Raw genomic sequence first — 20,950 nt, 5'->3', positions numbered from 1 at the left:
TCAGCTGTGGCTGTCTTCACTGACGACATCTTTCTGTGAAGAGGGCATAGAAAAGTTGGTTACCCGCTATGAAAAATCTCCGAACTATGTTGATAACTACGTAGAAAATAGTATAAGAAATGCTCTTCATTGTAAAAATAAATTTTGGTTTGAAAAGACGTTTTTTACGTTTTTTTTCCCAAACGGGACTTTCTCACTGGGCATGTATGTTATGTGGTAGATCGTCATACTTGATGTAAATAAGCTTTAAAGCTCTGACACGCAAAAAAATATTACTCCCGTCAATAATGTCTGTGACTTTCTTCATTGAATGGCACAGACGAAACTGTAAGAATATTTCCATAATTTCATGGAGGTACGTCATACGCCCATGCATAATTTACTAATTTCTGAGCATCTGTGACCATGCTTTCTGTACTTTCTTTATATCAAGAAGGCAACGATATTTTCATCACATGTACTCCGTGACTGGAGAACAGATGAAATTTGTTGTTCCGCTTTGGAAGTTCCTTTTTAGCTATGAATAAATAATCAGTTTCACGTTTGACACTATCTCCTGATTGTTATTAATAAGTGTGAAATGTAAGATAGTAAATAATGTCATGCTTGCCAGTCTTTGTATTGCTTTTGGAAATTAAAGGTACAAACGTCAAACACTGACGTCACAGTAAGCAACTACTGCTGTGAAAATGGCTACCGAGGAAAGTCCGTTTGGTGCTTTTCTCGAGAAATCATGGACAGAATGGTACGAACACATTAAGGATGGACAAGTTTCGAGTAAGTTGAATAACCCTAGTGCTGACTGACGTATATAGGCAAAAATAACTGTTTGGGAATGTGTCTATAAGAAGTGCGCTTAGAAGACAGATCGGTAGTAGTAATGCAGTGTGTTGAGACCTTGTTTACGTTTATTTAACATCATTAAAAATGTTGTCGCAGGTGATGAGGAAGAAACTCCTTCAAGACCATCAGGAGACTGTATGCGGCTTCCGAAGGAAGGTAATGCAACTAATTTTGTCTGTTCAGTGTGTGTTGTAACAGGTTGTGCTTTGACATAGTGTGTTAACTTGTGCTCCATAACTAATGATCCGCCCATTGTGTTTGTTTATTGTTCTGTTGGGTAATACCAAGTGTGGTGGGAAGTAATTTATATTAAAATCAACGATTCGGTGAATGTCACTGGAGGAAGTAGGAACTCGAAATTTGTTATTTACAGTACCTGAAAGTTTTAGTATCAGTTTGGGTGTAACAGAGTCCGAGGGATGATTAATGTATTTTACTGTTCTGAAGCCAGAAGTATTGTATGTGCCTTGATAGTATTTCTTTCTGTGTAGCTTTCTGTCGGTTAACTGCTTCAGGCAAAGATTACGAGTCACCTATTTTGAGTGCGCTTTGGGCATTTTATGTAATGCAGGACAGTAATATCAGTTTTGGTACAGGTTTCGTTAATTTAAACGTGACATGTTTGAACCATTTAATTCTAAATAGGCCGTATTTTCATCGAAATTTTTTTTTAAAGTTTCGTGCAATTCAATTATGTGTACGGCGTCAGCCGAAGGTGTTTAATGTTTAAATTGAGAAATTATTTCTCGGTGTTGTAGATTATCAGCAAATGTTTGTATTGAGCCGTGGTAAAGATGTGTGTAGAAAATAAGTGTTTAGGGGGGGGAGGGAGGAGGGGGTGATTGACATTGTTTGTGGGAGTAACTTAAGCAGCTTGTTTCTCATTTCTGAGAGCTGTGAGATTTAGCCCATGGTTAGTTTTGAAATTGGTTTTACAAATGTGAGACAGTTTTGTTTCATTATGTCATTTGCAGTTCTAAAATTTGTACTTCTGTTGCAGTCCAAATAAATTTATGTATGTATGTGTGGTGATGTAAATGTAAACTGTGTGAATGACTGCCAATGCAAAGTTTTTCGAAGTTTAATGCATTATTGATATGATGAAAGTAAAGTGTCTCGTGTGAATAGATGGTTCATGTTAGTAGTGTTGGTGTTAGTAGTGTTTAAAGTTAAAATATGAAGAGGTGTTGTGCATGGTTTTTTAGTGTATTGGGTATGTATTCTAAATGTGTGTTTCTGCTGCCAATTTTGTAATTTGATGGCCAGTGTTTTGCTGCAAATTTGTAATCATGTTACAGTTATTTGTGCTACTGGAATTATGCCAAAGTGTTATTCTAACATCCCTCCTACATGCTTATAAGAAGAGTTTTTTTTCTGTTATGATATTTGTTATGTCATGTGATGTGGAATGTTTAGCACATATACTAGATACGCATAATGGTGCTAGTTGTGAAACTTTGTCATTCTAAATTGATAATGGCCTGAGAAAAGTCAGCAGTGCTGGGATATGTTAAATGATAATGTCTTGTAAAATAGGCCTATAACTACCATACAACAATCATTTTCAGAATCCTTTTAGTATAAACTATTTATCTGTTCTTGGGGCTAAAATATGGGAAACAGATGGTTGTTTAAGATGTGGGTAAAGTGAACTAAAGAACTTACTTGAAGCAGAGGATAGCCTTAGGACATCTAGAGTAATCCTTATGAGAGTGATGTTTGGAGCGGTCAAGTTACATAATAACTGTATGTGTTTTCTTGGGGTTGAAGCTCTTTTCTTCCGTGTTTGCTTTAACAATATGTATGTTTTTAGATAGTGTCTGCCTTTAGCAAAACACATTTTCTCTTTTTTTAACCCAAACATGTTCCACTGCAGTTGCAGCATCTTCAGTGGGCCTTTATTTTCCATCTTTTAAAGATAAAGGGTGTTCTTTGCTGTTTGTATACACGTAGCTATTAGTTTTTTAATTGTAATTACATATATTTTAAAACAGATTACGAATTCATACCTTTTTACCACTTGGTGTGGTTTTTCTGATGTGTTGTGTTTCTACAGTGACCATTGTTTTGCACAGTTTGTCATCTGCAACCATTTATCCCATGACAAACTATGCACTGTAGAAACACAACACATCAGAAAAACCACAATATGTGGTAAAAAGGTATGAATTCATAATTTATGTATTTTTTCAAATATCTGTAATTACAATTTAAAAACTAATAACTACATGTATACAAACAGCAAAGAACATTCTTTAACAGATGGAAAATAAAAAGCCCACTGAAGATGCTGCAACTGCAGTGAAACAGGTTTGGGTTAAAAAACAAATGTTTTGCTAAAGGCGGACTCTATTCAAAAACATACATATTGTATGTGTTTCCCTATCAGTATTGGAAGAAAGGGCTGCTCGGTGGATGCTGGGTTGTTCATGCAAATAAATTGTTCGGCGCATATTGACCCATTTCTATGGCCTCCATCCTATGACAGTAATCATACTGTGAGGCAGTTACTTGACAGGCCTTGTATTTTTGTTATGGTAGTATAAATCTTCGTTCTGATTTGCACAGTAGTTTCTACCAAGATGTTTTAATATTTCCACAAATTTGTTATTCGTGTTAAAATTTCCATTATATGAAATGTAATTATTTGCAGTTGTTTAGTGTCAGCTGTATGCTATATAATTGTCAGTGACGAGGCCTTTTGGATCAATAGCAAGGCATGAACTGCAGGATAAGGAAAATTATAAAACTCTTACCTTAGGGTCAAGAGGAATGTTAGATACATTGTCAGCATTGGCCAGTGATGTGAAATGTTAATGGCTCATATCGCATCACTTTATCGTGTGGATGTTCACAGTTTTGTTGTTAGCTGATGAAGCCATGGAGTATGAAGTTGAGGGGGGGTGAGGGGGACTTAGTTGTGGTGACAGATCGATCTGTAACTCAGCCCGAGGTATAAATTGGGTTGGAAGCCAGTGGGGGGGGGGGGGGGTGGCGGCTTACAGTCGCTATACAGTTTGTGTTTGTTTCACGTTTCCTGTCGCTGGTCAAAGGTTACAGCTCATGTAACACTCTTAATAAAATGTGTACAGAACCAATGTCTTGAGAAATGTTTTAAAATGTATGGCAGAGGGTACTTTTTATTGCACTGCACACTTTAGTATAATTGTTGCCAACGTGCGCAATCTTTGTTGATTAACATCTTGCGCGCATTTAGCCAAGAATTTGAGAGAAGGGAAATTCATGGCAGAACTTGATTAAAAGAAGGTATAGGTTAATAGGACATCTCCTAAGGCCTCAAGAAATTGTTAGTTTAATGGAAAGAGGACGGGTTTAAAACTGTAAGAGATTGTAAAGATTTGGCTGGAGTAAGCAGGTTCAGGTGGATGTAGGCTGCAGTAATTACAGAGAAGTTTTGACTTGCATAGGATATGCTTGGATGCAAAGCTGCATCAGACCAGTCTTTGGGCTGATGATCACAAGCCATAAGTGAAAATACTACTTGAAGTAGTGGCTTTCAATTGTAATGGGTTTCCTGCTGTTCAGCAAGAGATTAAATTTAACATTTTTATCAGTTGACAACATTTATTGTAGATATGCCTTAATGAAATTGTGTGTGTGTGTGTGTGTGTGTGTGTGTGTGTGTGAGAGAGAGAGAGAGAGAGAGAGAGAGAGAGAGAGAGAGAGAGAGGGGGGGGGGGGGGGAGGGGGAGGAGGAATGTTTTACACATGTTGAAATGATACTGTTGCACTTTCAGTAGGAAAGGCAAAAATGAGAATGTGCAGTAATTGATACTGAGGGCTTCGAATATTCAATGTGATTATCACCTCCGTATGTGGCACTTTGTTTCTGGTGCTCCAATTGAGTAAAGTGTGCAATGTGCAGTGGCTTCAGTATTCCTGTTATAACTAGAAATACACAGTTATGTGTGCACTTGTTTTGGCATCAACTGAAATAAGTCCCATTTTATGTTGGATAAATAATTTATATGAAAACGTAGATGTAACATTAGATTGATACTGGCAGGTTTCATTGTTTTCAGGGAAATTGTTCAGATATTAAGCAATAAAGAAACACATCCTTACCTTATTGATGAAATCTGAAGACTAGACTGTTTAGTAGATTTTGTAGGTCCTGCTGTAGAGATAATTTTAAAGTCAAATTTTGGTAGAGGGGGAGGTGATTGTTTTTCTGTCAAGGAAATGTAATGGTACTGAAAAAGACTTATGTGATATAGGTACAGTAATGAGTAATGCTGTAGTATGTAATCTCTCTGAATGTTCTTCTCTGACTTTCCCCGTTCCACTATCGGGTTGGCATTGTTATATGGGTTCTGGAAGTGTTAGTGACAGTTGGTGCTGGATAACCCTCCTGGCACCACCACTCTCCTTGGCACAGAATGTGTGTAACCCACCTGTTTGAATCTACAGTAAATCTCGTGCTCAAGTGTGAGAACATTTTCTGAATGTTTATAGGCTTTTGATGTAAAGTGGGGTGTGGGTACCAACTTAGTCCTCACCTAGTTGGATGTGGGTGGGGGTTGGCCAGCCCGTCCGCCAGCCCACCAGCCCTTATTGTTAACGTCTGTGAAGAGGAAAGGCAACTGAGGAGACAGATTCTGATATCTCCTTGAATATTTTAAAATTAAACGAAAAAGACCTTTCTCTATTAATAAAGAGTGGCGTAATACGGAAATTGCCAATCCCTCATCTTGCTACTGGAGTGGCAAATATCAAATGAGAAATCTTGTTGACTTGTCCTGTTGATCTTCACAAAGTTCTCTTTCATGTATGTCTTATTTTTGTATTGGTATAAGTGCATTTAGTATAATTGAAAACATTTACTAAACATTGTTGGTTGACTTCGTTACTAAAAATAGGAAAAAAATATTTTTTAGTTCACTCTGATATACATTTCATGCCATAAATATCACAGAAAAAAAGGTATATGGGAGTCTTTCTCATTATTAAGACCTCGACTTTGTATCTTCAGTGTACATAAGAATATCAAGGTTTTTTTTTGTATTTGTGAACTTTTAAAGAATTAAATGCAGTGCTAAAGCAGCTTATGCTCTCTAACATATACAGTTTTTTCCTAACAAGTGCTCTATTCCTTAAAAGTAATTTTCTGTCATACTTGGGTCACTTTACCCTATGAACCTCTCTGGCATTTGTTTCTCTACTACCAGATACATGCGTTTGCTCCACTTCATCTTGATAGATGGAATGTATGTGAATAAGCTGCAACTCTCCAAGTAGCAGACAGGAACATACTAGCCAGACAATTGTGTAGCTTTTGGGCAAAATTCTCCATTTGGAGAGAATAGCAGTCTCCTTGTTCATGTATGTTGTGTTGGACAGTTTGTTGAAAGTGCTATAATTTGATATTGAGGTGTTTTCCAGACTAATTTGGTAACATTGTATGTGATTGTCTTCAGGTCAGCCTCTAGATTTGCCAAGCCTCTAATAATAAAGGAATATCTGTTGGTTTTTAGTGTGTGTGTGTGTGTGTGTGTGTGTGTGTGTGTGTGTGTGTGTATATATATATATATATACATGAAACTGCACCTTTCATCTGCTTGTGTGGCTTTCCCATATTTCTGTATAGTTAGTTGTCTTTTTCTGTGTCTACATAGGAATGGATAAGTGTGAAAGTTCATTTGCAGCTAAATTTGGTAAAAATTTATTTGTAGATGATGTATTGTGTTTTTAATTTCTGTAAAATTTGTGTTCAAGATAGATTGGTAGCTCCTCACTTTAAATAACCAGTCTGAAATGGAACATAAATAATAAAAATGACAGGTGGTGATGGCCTCAGTAGAAAATGCATGCATTGCTTTTGTCAGATGGTTTGGTGTAGTGACCAACTCTGTCTGGGCATATCTGTTTCAGTGATGATGATTTTAAGTGAAGCATCTATTCAGTTGATGTGAAATCCCTGTGGTTTGCTGTGTGAAGTGATCAGTGATGCGTCTGGTTAAATTTACCCAGTCTTCATTGTAAGATTGTCATTTAGTGTTAGAAATAGTTAAGGGACCATGTATTTAATATTGGAAACGGTCTAATTCAAGATAATCTGGGTAATTTGCATTGACTCTCATAAAGTTGTAATTTTGTAAGTGGTACTCTCAGTTGAGTAACTTAGACTAGCAGCATACTACGAAAGTTTAATTCGCAAAATATTTTATGTTCTAGGCATCTGAAGGTGTTAAAAGTTTAATTTGTTGTTTTTCAGTTACTAGTTCATTGCAGATTTCTGCCAAGTATCACTTAATTCTCAGATTATTCATTGCTGTGGCATATGGTGTTATGGTAAGAAAATCTTTAAGGTAAGGTGAAGCTTACTGACATGTGAAGCCATATGGTAACAAAATTTCAGTTAACTTGTATTTAACAAGAAAATGAATTCCTGGTGAGAGTCTGCAATCAGGAACATTGTGAATCACTGTCTAAATTTAGTGATGGTTTCTTGAATCACATTTTTACTCTTGGAATCTGGAATCCTCAATTTTGTCCATTTCTGTCTTTGTAATTTCGTGTTCTGTTCTTGATATACAGAACATTGTTTCTCGGTGGGGAAGTGCAACGTGTGTGTGTGCCTGTGATATAATATTGAATTTAACAACTTTTCAGTTAAATTCCTTTACATGTATGTTTCTTTGTGAGGGAAATATGAGACACACCGTTTCTTGATCTGTGTGGGTTGCCTGAAAGTGTAGCCCTCCAACAGTTTTGTTGTATTTGCTTTGCAGTTGCAGTAAACACCTAAATTTCCACATGGATGGGTCTGCCAAGTAGGCCAAACCACACAAAGCTTATTAGAGTACCAAATGTTTCTAGACATGCATATAACCTGAAATTCTTTAATCTGCATGTTATCTCCCCCCCCCCCCCCCCCCCCTCTCTCTCTCTCTCTCTCTCTCTCTCTCTCTCTCTCTCTCTCCTCTCTCTCTCTCTCTCTCACACACACACACACACACACACACACACACACACACACACACACACAAAAGATACAGTATAGGTATCAATTGGCTGTATCTTCAATGAATCCTAACATTTGTAAATGCTCAGTGCTAAAAGCACTGTTGTCTGTTATAAAATTTACACACCAAAAACTATTTGGATGTCTCATTTTAAGTAAATAGAATGCCTAACAGTTCACAGAATTGCCAACCAACACAATATATGTGCATTTAAAAAAGCATCGGGAAAGAAAAGAATAACCAAAACGTGAAATGAACAGTTAAAGTCTATGAACAGTGATTATTAGTTTATTTATTACATGTTATTGTCATGAATTGGTGATTCTCAACTTTTCTCAGAGTGACCGATAAATGGTTGGCTTCCAGGTATTCAGCAGAATAGTATTTTGACTACTGGCACAATTATCTTCCTCAGGTACTGTTAGTTACTTGGACTCCAACTGGACTGTGAAGTATTGATGATATTGTAAAAGTTGGATAGGTTCTGCTAAAAAAAATAGTGGCATGAGGTCAACTATAGTTCAGCTTGGTCGGAGTTCAGGCAACAAGTACATATAACGTCAGAACTCTCAGCACCTGAAGATGACCAGTTTGTCTGTCAAAATATTGTGCACAAACTGGAAACATCACCCAATACTTTGAAGACAATCATTAAAAATAATTGATGTGGTGAAAGAGGGGAGTCTTTGGAAGATTGAGTAATTGTAATAATTGCAGAGGTCACTCGGTATGCAAGCAGTTGTATATGTTGAACATCAAATAAACTTGTGAGCCATTGGTATTTATATGTTCAAAGTTATTGAAGTTTCTTCACACTCGAAAATTTGTCTTGAACTGATTACTTGTAGCTGGATTCGTACAATTCACAATAGTATTACTGAGGTATACAAACTTGTCTTAGACTCAAATTTGTCAGTAGTTCTCTCCTACATTCCAAATGATACAAATTCCCTTCTACTCTTCACAATTAGAAAAAGAATGGGAAAAAGAATGTCTATTAATATCTGAGATGGAGCATAAAGGTTGTCGAATTCCTTCGTTGGAGAGCATACTGTGATGGAACTTAGTGACACACTAAAACTGTGTATAATGTGACCCTTGCCTTTTGTGAGTGGTATTTTTTCGATTGTACTTACGTAAATTTTAGACGATGGGGACTGACACATCTAAGTATTCACTTGAGCTGTGATGTGCCCATCAGCAGTCAGTAAGAATGTTAACAAAAGGTGTATCTTGATCCAGCTTAAAATTTTAATCTGTGGAAGGCTCATTTCATTGTTAACTCCATTATGAGTAACATATTCATTATAGTAATTCTTCTGAATGGAAATTGTATTAAATAATGTAAACTGTAAATTGAATTAAATAAATTACTTGCCTACAGCATGTATATTTGTCTTTATGTGACAGTTACAATCAAATAATTCTCATTAACAAGACTATTTTGCTCAGAGATTGTGGGGCAGAGATGGTTATTTGAGCCAAACTGGAACTTTTGCCTGGTCGCTCTCTCTCTCTCTCTCTCTCTCTCTCTCTCTCTCTCTCTCTCTCACTCTCTCTCTGAGACAAACGTTGAGTTCGTAGCAAATACCAAATACTGCTGTCTTCGTCATATTTCAAATCTGTTTTTCAGTGAGTTTCTTGGACCTGTTACTTAGATTGGCAATAGTTTTCACCATAAATGAAAACATCAACAGGAGAAGAAAGTCATTATGAAAATGATTACCTATATGGTGTTTACATTTGTGTTAAAGGTAAAAAGTCAAATGTCATACCAGCAATAATATAGGTTTTTAAAGCAAAACTGCTTACAGCAATACATCTGTGAGTAATGAAAAGTGTGGACAAAGTAAGGTCCTTTCTGTATTAAGTGTAAGGTCTTAAGACTGCATACTTATATTGTTGTATAATTGAGCTTTCAATTGCGGTAAAATCTTGTCAACTTGCTTCTAGGGCCGCTAGTTGAAGCATGTATTGAGCAGAGAGGGAATTTTCGGCTTCGTGACGCGCACCTTGTGTAATATGTAAACATGAATTTGCAGTTGTGAAAGTCATTCCAGATGCTCCAAGAAGAAATTTTAATATTTAATTCATTTCTGCTGTAAAGTAGGAACTATTTTCTTGGGACCAAAGAAACAACAAATATTTAAAAATATTTACAAAGTCTCTTCCACTTCAGTTTGTTTTGGGATTTTAGCGTAGCTTTCTATGTGATTAAATTTAACAGTTTATAAGACAGTTAAACATATCATGATAAAGCTTACAGTGTCGAGGACTTTACTGAAAGGCGCAGGTTGAAATTTGCATTTCAGCTTCATCTAATCTTCAACACAGTTGGCTTCTGGAACATACGTTATTTCATTTATGTCCAATATCTGAGATGTAAATACATTAGCAACAGCAGAAACAGTTTTCAAAGGTAGATGTTACCGAGTTTATCGGACTTCTTGATGCCTGTTTTCAAGCTCAGTGGCATCATGGGTCCCAACCTAAATGTGTAAAAAGTGGAATATTCTGCTGTACATACTGTTAAGAAATGCATCCTTGTGAAAATGGTTTGTATTAGTTTTAGTATTTGTGTATTCAGAGGCTCAGGTTTGCTGATCATTTAATAAGGAACAAAAAAAAAAAAGTTCCATGTCAAGCAGAAAAGGATTACATATGGTCAACAAGAATTGCCTAAAGGTAATTGTCATATAGTTTCCTTTGATTGTTTGATGATTAAATTGTCTCAGACAAGTTAGATATTGAACCCCCATTATGTGTGGTCATGGGTATACTCGCACAGCAGTTTTCATAAACTTCTTAGGCAATGGAAGTTTGGAATAGATTGAGGACATGCAGTTCATTTCTGTCCTGTCAGTGTTGGCATGAGAGAAATCACTACTACCTTTGCTGGGCATTCCATTGAGGCAGATTCCTTTTTTTCTTTGTAAGTTGCCACAAAAGACCAAAAACATTTCAAATTCATCAGCAACAGATCTGTTGCATTTATAATATAGTGTGCTGTCAGAACACCATTTTTTTACAGGCTATAACCTGATATTCATGGCTTTTCTCTCTGCTGATTTATGTGATTAAAAATTGTAGCTTTTCTTTAACGTACCCAGTGAGTGACTATATGCAGTAACATTTTGTTAAGGTGGCTGTGGGAAGATTATGCATCATATGCATAAAATTCTCTTCTTTCATTATGTTCACAATTTCTAGTTTGCTTCAATTGTCAGTCTACATGGTAAAGGCCCGTCCACACGCAACGATCTGTCTGTGCAAATGTCTGCGCACATCACATGCGCGCAGACAGATCATTGCGTGTGGACAGAAGATTTGCACCAACCTGAGGTGTGTGCAAACCTGGAAGTTGGAGTTGGAGGTTTGAGTGAAACCTCTCAAATCTGTGGGTTCAAACCACATCTGCGCAGACAAGTTGGAGCATGTGGACAAGAGATCGCCGCAAATCTGGCGCGAAACAGCTATTTGCTCAGACTAGTGTTTGTATTTGTGCACACAGGGCATTAAAATGGCTGATACTCATCAGTGTTCTCGAGAGTTTGTAAGTGAATTCATTGACATATATAGAAACCACCCATGTTTGTGACCGAGACAAAAAGGCAGCAACATACAATGCTCTAATTGAAAAATCGCGGGCAATTGACGCCTTGGCAAACAGAGAAACAGTAATAAAATAAATAAATTCATTGCAAACCGAAAAGAGTTATCCAAAGTTCAGAAATCTAGATGATCTGGTGTAGGAGTAGATAAAGTATACCAGCCAACTTTATGGTATTTTGATCTGCTTGGCTTTCTTAGGCTCGCCCTGCAACTCTCGCAGTAAATCTACGTGAGAAAACTGCTTTCGCTTTAGCAGCCACTGTCTACCACATTTCCTCCATTTTATATTTCAAAATAACTGAATTAAATTTTTGACGTTTACAGGGAGTGTAATCACTTGCCACTGATATTTCTTTTCTACACAGACAGATGGCGGGCGAGTAGTAGATTGGGGTTTGTGTCGTGTGAACCCACCACATTTGCAGCGATCTTTTGCACGTACAGACATCTGCGCCGATGTCTGCGCAGACAGATTGGTGCGTGTGGACCAGGTTTAATTGATGCAGTTGTAATTGACTGTATTTATTAAATAAATTTCCAGCTCAGCATGTTGCCCAGCTTTCAGTTTATGGTAGTTTGTAACCCCTTTATAAGTAATTTGTTAAAGGTCTTACATTTTGCCAGCATTATTTCACACCTCTAGACTATTTCACAAATCCATTGCAGCAGTGTCTTGATGTCATTGTAAATTGCAGGAGTTGAAATTTCCATGTCACTGAATATCTCCTATTGCTCAAATCCATGTTGTAAAGCTTTTGGTGGGTTGGTGGGTGACTGTGCAGTTGCAACAAGGTAGGTGGTTGGAAAAATACTGCTTCACCTGCATAATATGTGTGGTCCGCAGTTAGGAAATTCCATTTGTCCAGTTACCAATAAAACATTTTTTGTGCTACCTGCTAAGTCACTCATTTTGTGTTTATCTTTTGTGGGCCCACTGAAGCTTCCTGAGAATTCACCACTGGTGGTGAGGCAGCACATCTTACATGAGAAAGGGGCTTTTTAAATGGAAGATATTTTGCACTTGTAAGTAGCTGAGTTAGAGATGAGCTGTGTGTGGGAAGGGGGTGGGGGAGGAGAGTGCATTCCTGTCACTTCGACAAATGGAGCAGTCGTGATTTGGGATGAGTGGACTTCGGGCCTCATTCTGTTGATCAGTGTGGTAGTAGAGCACGTAAGATACTAACAGCACATTTGATTGGTGCCAGATTGTGGAGGAGCAAAATGGTGCACTGCATTTAGAGGGTCATTTCATGTCAAGGGCATCCCATGTCTACCATGATTTGAGGAAAAACTGTTGTTGGCAACAGGGGTCACAGTCAACGACTGCAGATTCTAACAGTGATTGGTAGGAAGACAATGGAGGGAATATTTTCAGTCCATTGGTGGACGACTGGTAAGTAACACTACAGTTCCCAACCATCTTGCTGTGGGGACGCATAAGCCATTCTCACACGTCACATTGCTTGTTGAGTCACGAGGTGCAAGGATAACAACTGCAGAAAAACTGTAATTGAAGGCTTGAGTTGAGGAAGAGGTTACCTGAACTGAACTGAAAACTTACAGTACATGTTGGCATCTGACACTGGTCTGGTATGATTATGTTCGGAAACCATGAGAAATGCGTCCTGCTCTCCAAGGGCACTGTTTCAGCAGATGGAGGAAGTAATTCCAGTGTAAAAGACATTTATATGTAAAAGACATTTATAGCTGTGACACATTAGCCATTTTCTCTTACTGATAAACTTTACTGTAACCTTCTGCCCTATTATTAGCATCTCTTTATCCACCTGCGACTCTGTGCAGGTGACTGGTAACTTGACAGTGTGGACCCTATCACTTGCAGATTATCAGAGTCGTTCCAGTAACACCTAGTGTAAGTACTGTCGTTGAGGTGAAAGAAGGTGCTGCATACTACCAGATCTTTTAAAGCTTGTATTAAGGGACAGGTTTCTATTAATGTAATTCGTCGCCATTGTATACTCTGTATGATCTCACAGAATTTTTTGTGGAGCTGAAGTGAAAAGAAGTGTTATACTTGGTAAAGTGTGTATGGTCAACCATTATCATACTTCAATCAACTGTAGTATGTTATAGGAAGTAAATATAAACATTATGCTACTGCTTTGTATCACATATTTGAAAGCAATTGATATACTTGAACTTCAAAAAGTTTGTTAAGGTTTCATGTTGTAAACTGTGCACCAAAAATTAAACTACAAGCAGCAACGTTTGTCCTCTAACCCAGCGTCACCATACTTAGCAAAAAGCAGTACAAATAGCAGTGATTAAAAATGTACATGTAAGTATGTGCAGCTATTAGTTTGCATATCCCTCAAAACCAATCCAGATAAAGAGATTCCATACAGGCATACACATTCTGATCAGCCAGAACATTATAACCACTGACCTACTATAGACATAAACCTGTCCAGGTGATAGCAGTGTCACCTGGTGAGGAATGACTGCTAGTCACACACCTACGGTGCACGTAGGAGCAATGAGCATGCTGTCTGTTTGTAGAATGTGGAAGGTGTGCAGTCTGAGTTTGATCAAGGGTAGACTGTAATGTACCGGCGACTTGGCACGGGCATTTCGAAAACTGCACGACATATCAGGTGTTCGAAGAGTGCTGTGGTGAGTGTCTTCAACACGTGGCAAAATGAAGGTGAAGTCATGTCCAGGCGACATAGGGTTGGGTGGCCATCCGTCATTACAGATGTCAGCCACCGTAGGCTGGGCAGGTTGTTAAAACAGGACAGGCGACGAACTGTGGCGGAACTAACATCGGACTTTAATGCTGGGCAGAGTAGAAGTGTCAGAACACACAGTGTATCGAATACTCTGAACTATGAGCCTCCACAGCCAACGACCCCTGCGTGTGCTGTTGTTATCACTTCAGCATCACCAACTAGGACTCAAATGGGCATGAGACCATCGGCACTGGATGTTGGCAGTGGCAGAGCATTGCATGGCCTGATGAATCCCGATACCTTCATCATCATACCAATGGCAGGGCATGAATCCATCATCTTACAGAGGAACAGTTCCTTCAGGCCTGTATGACGGGATGGAGACAAGTTGGCAGTAGCTCCACTATGCTCTGGGGAACATTCACATGGATCCAGTTGAGCTCGTAGAAGGCACCATGACAGCCAAGGAGTGTTGTACACTGGTTGTTGACAATGTAAACTCCTTCATGGCAGTCATGTTTCGCAATGACAGTGACATTTTTCAGTGAGATAATGCGCCGTGTCACAAGGCCAGGAGTGTGATGGAGTGGTTTGAGGAACACAGTGGCGAGTTCCAGTTGATTAACTGGCACCCCAACTCGCCAGATCTGAAACAGATTGGACATATCTGGGATGTGATTGAATGTGGCGTCAGATCTCATTGCCCCCTCCCTGGAATTTGTGGGAATTTGGTGAACGTGTGTGTACGTGTGTGTGCGTGCCAACTCCCTCCAGCAATGTACCAAGGCCTCATTGCTTCCATACCACGACGAGTCCCTGCTGTTATCCGTGACAAAGATGGACATAATGGCTATTAGGTAGGTGGTCATAATGTTCTGGCTGATCAGTGTGTACAGAACTTTTAAAGTTCATATTCGGAGATTTTTGTGTCCAATTACAGGAAACACTCAAGAAGAAAATTGAATTAATTATTAAATCATGGAAGAGTAGGAACTCTCTTATGGGTATAATGAAATTTAAAGTAAGGACCATTGCACCATGCATTTGTGTTAGCCAACTGTGCAATGTGTCTTTAAGGTGCTCTGAGTTTCCTGTTTGTATTCAGAAGCAGATATTACAAATTAGTATAAAGCACTTTAAAAACTTAAAATTGGATGCCAGTATCCTTGCTGCTAGTGTTAAAAGAAGTGAGGTAATGTATTAAAGTGAATGCTACAGGCTTCAGTGTGATCACAATATCCATTGTTGCTAACTCTGAAATGACAGTTTATTTTGCTTAGTTTTACTCTGTTGACTGCTGTGGTATCATATTTTGTAGTAAGTTTGTGTATTCGCAAAGAATATCCTTAGCACAGAAAGGACCTTCAAAACATTCTGCAATCTCTTTGTGAACTTATTGCACTATATTTTTGAAGCAGCTTGGAACCAACATTGCATCCTCGTGCATAAACTTAATCATCTGATAAGTGCTTCATGATAAGTATAGCTGTCAACCAGAAGGCTGGTTTAAACACAAATGCTTTACTAAGTTAGATCTTATTGCAAATACAATGTTTCTGACCTTTGAGTTGATTAACACAGCCACTTATAAGCTTATCTACAGTTTATTCTGCTGTAACTCAACATTTTTGAAATAAACAAGTCATTGCTGTAGTTAAAATAAGCTACTAGCACAAAGAACATCCTTGTGTGAACTGAGGATTGAACCCTGGACATATACGTTTGCAGTCTGTCACCCACTGAGTCACCAAGTCTATGGAATCATTAAATAGGAACTGCAACATTTGTTTCATGAGCACTAGACAGAATAAATATTGCTGTTGAATAATAACTTCATATTGCTGTTGGATGAAATTTTCTTAACTTTGGATTGTACTGTAGGCTTCCTACAAAATTGAAATATAATTTGCTGATTTGTAAACCTTCAGTAGAAAGGCTGCCTTTTAGAAAGCTCCTTTTGTTGTATAGTAATTCTTTGCAATGACGTAGAGACTTCGGCTGTAATGTTGTTCATTTGCATATACTGTCATATATAATCTGTTTTTGTTAAGTCTTTGTTAGCATTCGATGAATTATGTAAACACTTATTCTCGTGCAGAGGAACTTTGACTCGTGATCAGACATCTACAGTAAACAAAAAAAAAAAGAGAGAGTCCAACAGTGACACACCAGGAAATAACATTTCTTACTACAGTAACTGAATTTTATGATGTTCATGGAAAAATCAAGAACTGGGACACTAAATGAAGGCAGAACTTTCAAAATGATGGAGCAGTAACACAGTATTGACTGTCTTGTCAAGATCTAAGCTTTTTAACATAGTGAAGTGGCAGTTTGTATAAGTTTGCTTGCAAAGTGTAGATACGGATACACCAAAAATTGAGGTTGCTCCATCAGAATCAACTAAATTATCTATTTGAAAGTAATTGAAGTCTGTCACTTTACCCTATATATTTAAGACCTCCTCAGTGAGAGTTTTGAAAACACACAGATAAAAAGGTGAATTGTCCATGTGGAATGAAGTATAGCTCACATTTGGTTGTTTATGACAAAAGTGCGCACTTCCTGATACCCTCAGGCTGTACCCATGTCATCCTCCCTCCCTCTCTCTCTCTCTCTCTCTCTCTCTCTCTCTCTCTCTCTCTCTCTCTCTCTCTCTCTTCCCCCCCCCCCCCCCCCCCCCCCCCACACACACACACACACACACACACACACACACACACACACACACACACACACACACACACACACTCTCCTCATCCCATTATCCTTCTCACTTTCTTCTCCCACCACTTGTCGTCCACCGATTTTACTTCATACTGTACAGCTGTAATTAATACGCTGCTATACTGCACGTTAAAATTGGTGTTACTTTTGCGCAGCCAGTTCTGAGAGACTAAGGCTATATGTGAGGGTAGATAGAATACATGGGAGCGTCTAAAATCATTTACACTCTCAAACTTGTATGGACTAATACTACACTATGCTGCTTGGAGAGGGACTGGATGGAGCTTGTTGGGAAGAGAATTAAAGATCTTGGGTAATAATGGAAATTTTATGTTGAGAACAACATTGTGTAAAAATTCCTTCAGCAACTGTTCTCCACTTTTTTTTTAATTAAATTTTTGCAGATTTGCATATTGGCTCAGTACTTGACTAGCCGGTGGTTTGCTCCAAATGTACTCCCCGAGTGGAGAAAATTTCTGACCCAGTGGGATCATTTTCAGGCCTCAGCATGAGTGAGAGCTAAGATCTCCAATACAGTGCAAGTAACATGGAACAGTATGTTTAAATATAATATAGCACTCTTAGAATCAACTGAAATTAGAGAAAAGTACCAGGAGAGGGTAATGCGGGTACTCAAAACTGCTGAAGAATGCAGTAATGTCGAACACCTTTGGGAAATATAGATAGACTCTGTCGAGACATCAGCAAATGAAATGCTAGGAAGTGAATAAGGTATGAGATATCTGTGGTTGGGTACTGAATGTGCAATAGCAATAGAAGAAAAGAACAAAGCATATAAGGATGGTGGAAGATGAGGAAAAATGGAGGATTGAAAGGAGGACTCACCGAAGGAGTGCATGGAAGCAAACACGGGAGAAATTGAGCTGCTAAGGTATAAGACTGAGCCAGGGAAATTGTACAGAGAAATAACAGAAGCACAAAAATCTGTTGGTGATAAAACATGCCTGATAAAAGGTGAAGCTGGGAAAAATTTTAAGTTAGGGGAAAGAGAGATGTGAAAGGTGGCAGTGACACGTTGAGGAACTTCTCAATCCCTGAATATTATCAAGATACCCAGCAGAGATACACAGGGAAAATGGCTCTGATTGCATAGAACCACCAAACCTAGAAGAAACGAGGGCTGCCGCGAAGAAACTGAAAAGCAACAAGGCAGTAGGAACAGACTGTTTCGGCTGAGCTATTTAAGCAAGCGGGCAGTGAACTGGAATGATCTTCATAAACATGGCTGCTTCAGTACAGGAAGAGGAGAAAATGCGCCAACAATGGTAAAAAAGGATAATATGTCCCTTATATAATGAGAGATCAGTTAGAATGTGTTAACTATAAGGAGGATCACATTACTTATCCTGGGTATAAAATATTCTCCAACATACTATTTTACAATCTCCTCCCAATTATTCAGGTATGTGGGGCATATCAATGTGGATTTCTAGCAGGAAAGTCAAATATAGATCAGACCTATACTTTAAGGCAAATTGTAGGAAAGGTGATGGAATTAGGAATTAGGGATTGGAACACATCACCTTTTTATTGACTTCAGTGCTGCATATGATACGGTAGGTAAAGAGTGGTTACAACATACCCTATCTAAACTGGAAATCCCTAGAAAATTGCAGAGGTTAGTGAGAATAGCAGTGAGACATGGGCCAAGTAGATGCATTGACCTGCCTCCTTTTTGTTGTTGCACTAGAGAAGGTGGTTAGAGATTCAAAACTTTTGAGTGGGGGAATGATCTTCCATAAATGGGTGCAGATACTCAATCATGTGACGGATATTTTGGCAAGAACCTGAAAGTCAATGGAAGACACATTCGCTGCACTTGAACATACTAGCAGGAACATGGGATTAAACATTAACCAGCAGGAAACAAAATACATTGATGTTGGAAAGGCATTCAAGGGAAACTTGCTGGCCTCTATAACAATGGGAAATAACACCTTTGAGAGAGTGGAAAGGTTAAAGTATCTCAGTTTGACAATCACTTACTCAAACATTATTTCCCATGAAACCAAACAGGCTAATAGCAGCCAATAGAGCTTATTGTGCTCTAACGACTATTTATCATCATGGATACATCTACTGAACACTTAAAAGACCAATGGTCACACATGCCTCTGAAACTTTAACCCTAACAGCAAGAAGGTACTGAAATGATGGATGCATTTGAAAGAAAGATTCTCCAAAGAATCATCGGTGAATTTTGTGAAAGAGGAATATGGAGGAAAAGATACAATCACTAGTTTTAGAACATTTATAAAGACTGACCTATCTGAAGAGTAGTGAAATCACTCAGATTGAGATGGGCGGGACATGCAGCATGGGTGAGTGAAGTGGAAGTAGGCAAAAAGGTACTATGAGGAAATGCAGGAAGACAAAGAGATTGTGTTTGGCGTAATATTAGGTGGGAGGTTGGAGTCATCGAGGGTCTCCGGAAATCTGGTTATACAAACTGGAGAGCTGTAGTTACAGTCAGAGGTAAATGGTGGGAGGCTAAGGCTCACAATGAGCTGTAGAGCCACAAAAAACAGTTAGGAGTCTCAGTTGATTAGTTGGGTTTGAATGCTACCCATCATTAAATGTTTGCAGTGCAATTAGTAGACAGGTAGACAAATGAATCAGATTGTTCTGCCCTTCAGTAAATAATATCATCCTGTCCTCATCACAATTTTATAGGAATGTTAGATGAGAATAAATAAATGTGGCCATATGTGTAGAAAAGAAAAGGTAATTCTTAATTATTTACACATTTTATACCACATAGTAGTACTGAATAAATTATGTGCACAAAGTGGTTCATACTTTGGAGATATTACCTTGACAACACCTCTCTTGCCTCTAAAAATTTAGGCGTGATATTCACATTGTAAATCTCTTTGAATTACCATGGCACCTTGTCTGTCAAAGGATACTGCACCCAATTTGTAATTAGGGATGTGCTTTTATGGCGAGAATGTACAGCTGCTTGCTAACAATGATCGTGGCTCAGCTTGCTCAAGGTATTTCAGCTGTGACATTGCTTCCAGATATATGTCCTGTTGCACTATGTGTAGGTGGCATATCTGAAATAAAATATGATTTTTCAAATGGGCTGGTCATTCAGAAAAGTAAAGGATCCTAATTAAAATTACTGTTAATTGAAACTAGATGAACAGTAACTGACTACTCGCAGCTGACCCCTCACCACTAGTGGGGCGACCTTACATAAGTCATAACTTTGTTCGTCAAAATACAGAAAGTGATTACTCTGTATTTATGGATCTTCTCAGTCATCTCTTGATGTAACAAATCGTATGAATGATTGTAATGTTTGTAAGGACAGTCTGTTCTGTTGGTTGTGCAGTGGGGCACTACATAGAGTGCATGTCTGCTGACTACAGATTGAGGACAGAAATAGGAGTGCAGAAAAACTCTGCTGTTACTTTTGTTTGTCAATAGTTGAATGCTGCTCAGGTTCCAAAAGTATAAAACTACTCGTAAATTTCTGCCAGACAGCGGTTTAAACAGTGAGTCATAAGGCGTGCACACCTATTTGGTGTAGGCAGCTGGAGGTAGAAAAAAAGTCCAGTGTTGCACAAATATCCTTTAGAGATTTTTGAAAAGTTTTGTGCCCTAAAACTTTGGAAGATCATGCTGAATGATCCTCAAAATTAACTGGCTTTACAGTGCCTCACTTTTAGTGGAGGCTGTGAGAACAGGTGAAGTAAACTTACTTTTGAGTTACACACTGTACTCTGTTGTAAAAAAGTGTCTGCTGCAAAGATGTTACAATCATAGCAAGAAACTGCAAGTAGAATGGGCTGATAAGGATACAACAAATTATCATAATGAAAAGTGTAACTGATGTATTTTAGATGATAAAATGATTACTCCAGTGTAGCTGCAGTGTTGGAAGTCATTATTTTCTCATGACTGGACCATCCTCAAGTGATAACGGCATTTTGCATAGCCAAAATCACAAAATATGTAAAGACTGATTATCGTACAGGAATCACTCATGGGCAGTATACAGGGTGTTACACGATGTTTTAAAAATTCAGAAGATGAAAGTTGGAATGTTTTGACATTATAGCA

General features: G+C 38.3%; 1 protein-coding gene across 2 annotated transcripts in view; it reads left to right on the top strand.

The window, feature by feature from the left end:
- Positions 1-467: 467 nt before the first annotated feature.
- The window catches only part of LOC124555523 (mucin-5AC-like), a gene marked incomplete in the record, with an annotated part of 160,311 nt that continues 139,828 nt past the window's right edge, over positions 468-20,950 (top strand). For both annotated transcript variants that reach the window (XR_006968557.1, XM_047129474.1), the window contains 2 exon segments: positions 468-777; positions 940-999. Coding sequence is in view for 1 of the 2 variants with exons in the window: in XM_047129474.1 (XP_046985430.1) it covers positions 690-777; positions 940-999 (148 nt within the window).

The sequence above is a fragment of the Schistocerca americana genome, chromosome X (genome assembly GCF_021461395.2).
Source record: "Schistocerca americana isolate TAMUIC-IGC-003095 chromosome X, iqSchAmer2.1, whole genome shotgun sequence".
Taxonomy (NCBI): domain Eukaryota; kingdom Metazoa; phylum Arthropoda; class Insecta; order Orthoptera; family Acrididae; genus Schistocerca; species Schistocerca americana.
The sequence above is the reverse complement of the archived record's forward strand: the minus strand, read 5'-3'. Positions and strand labels throughout refer to the sequence as shown.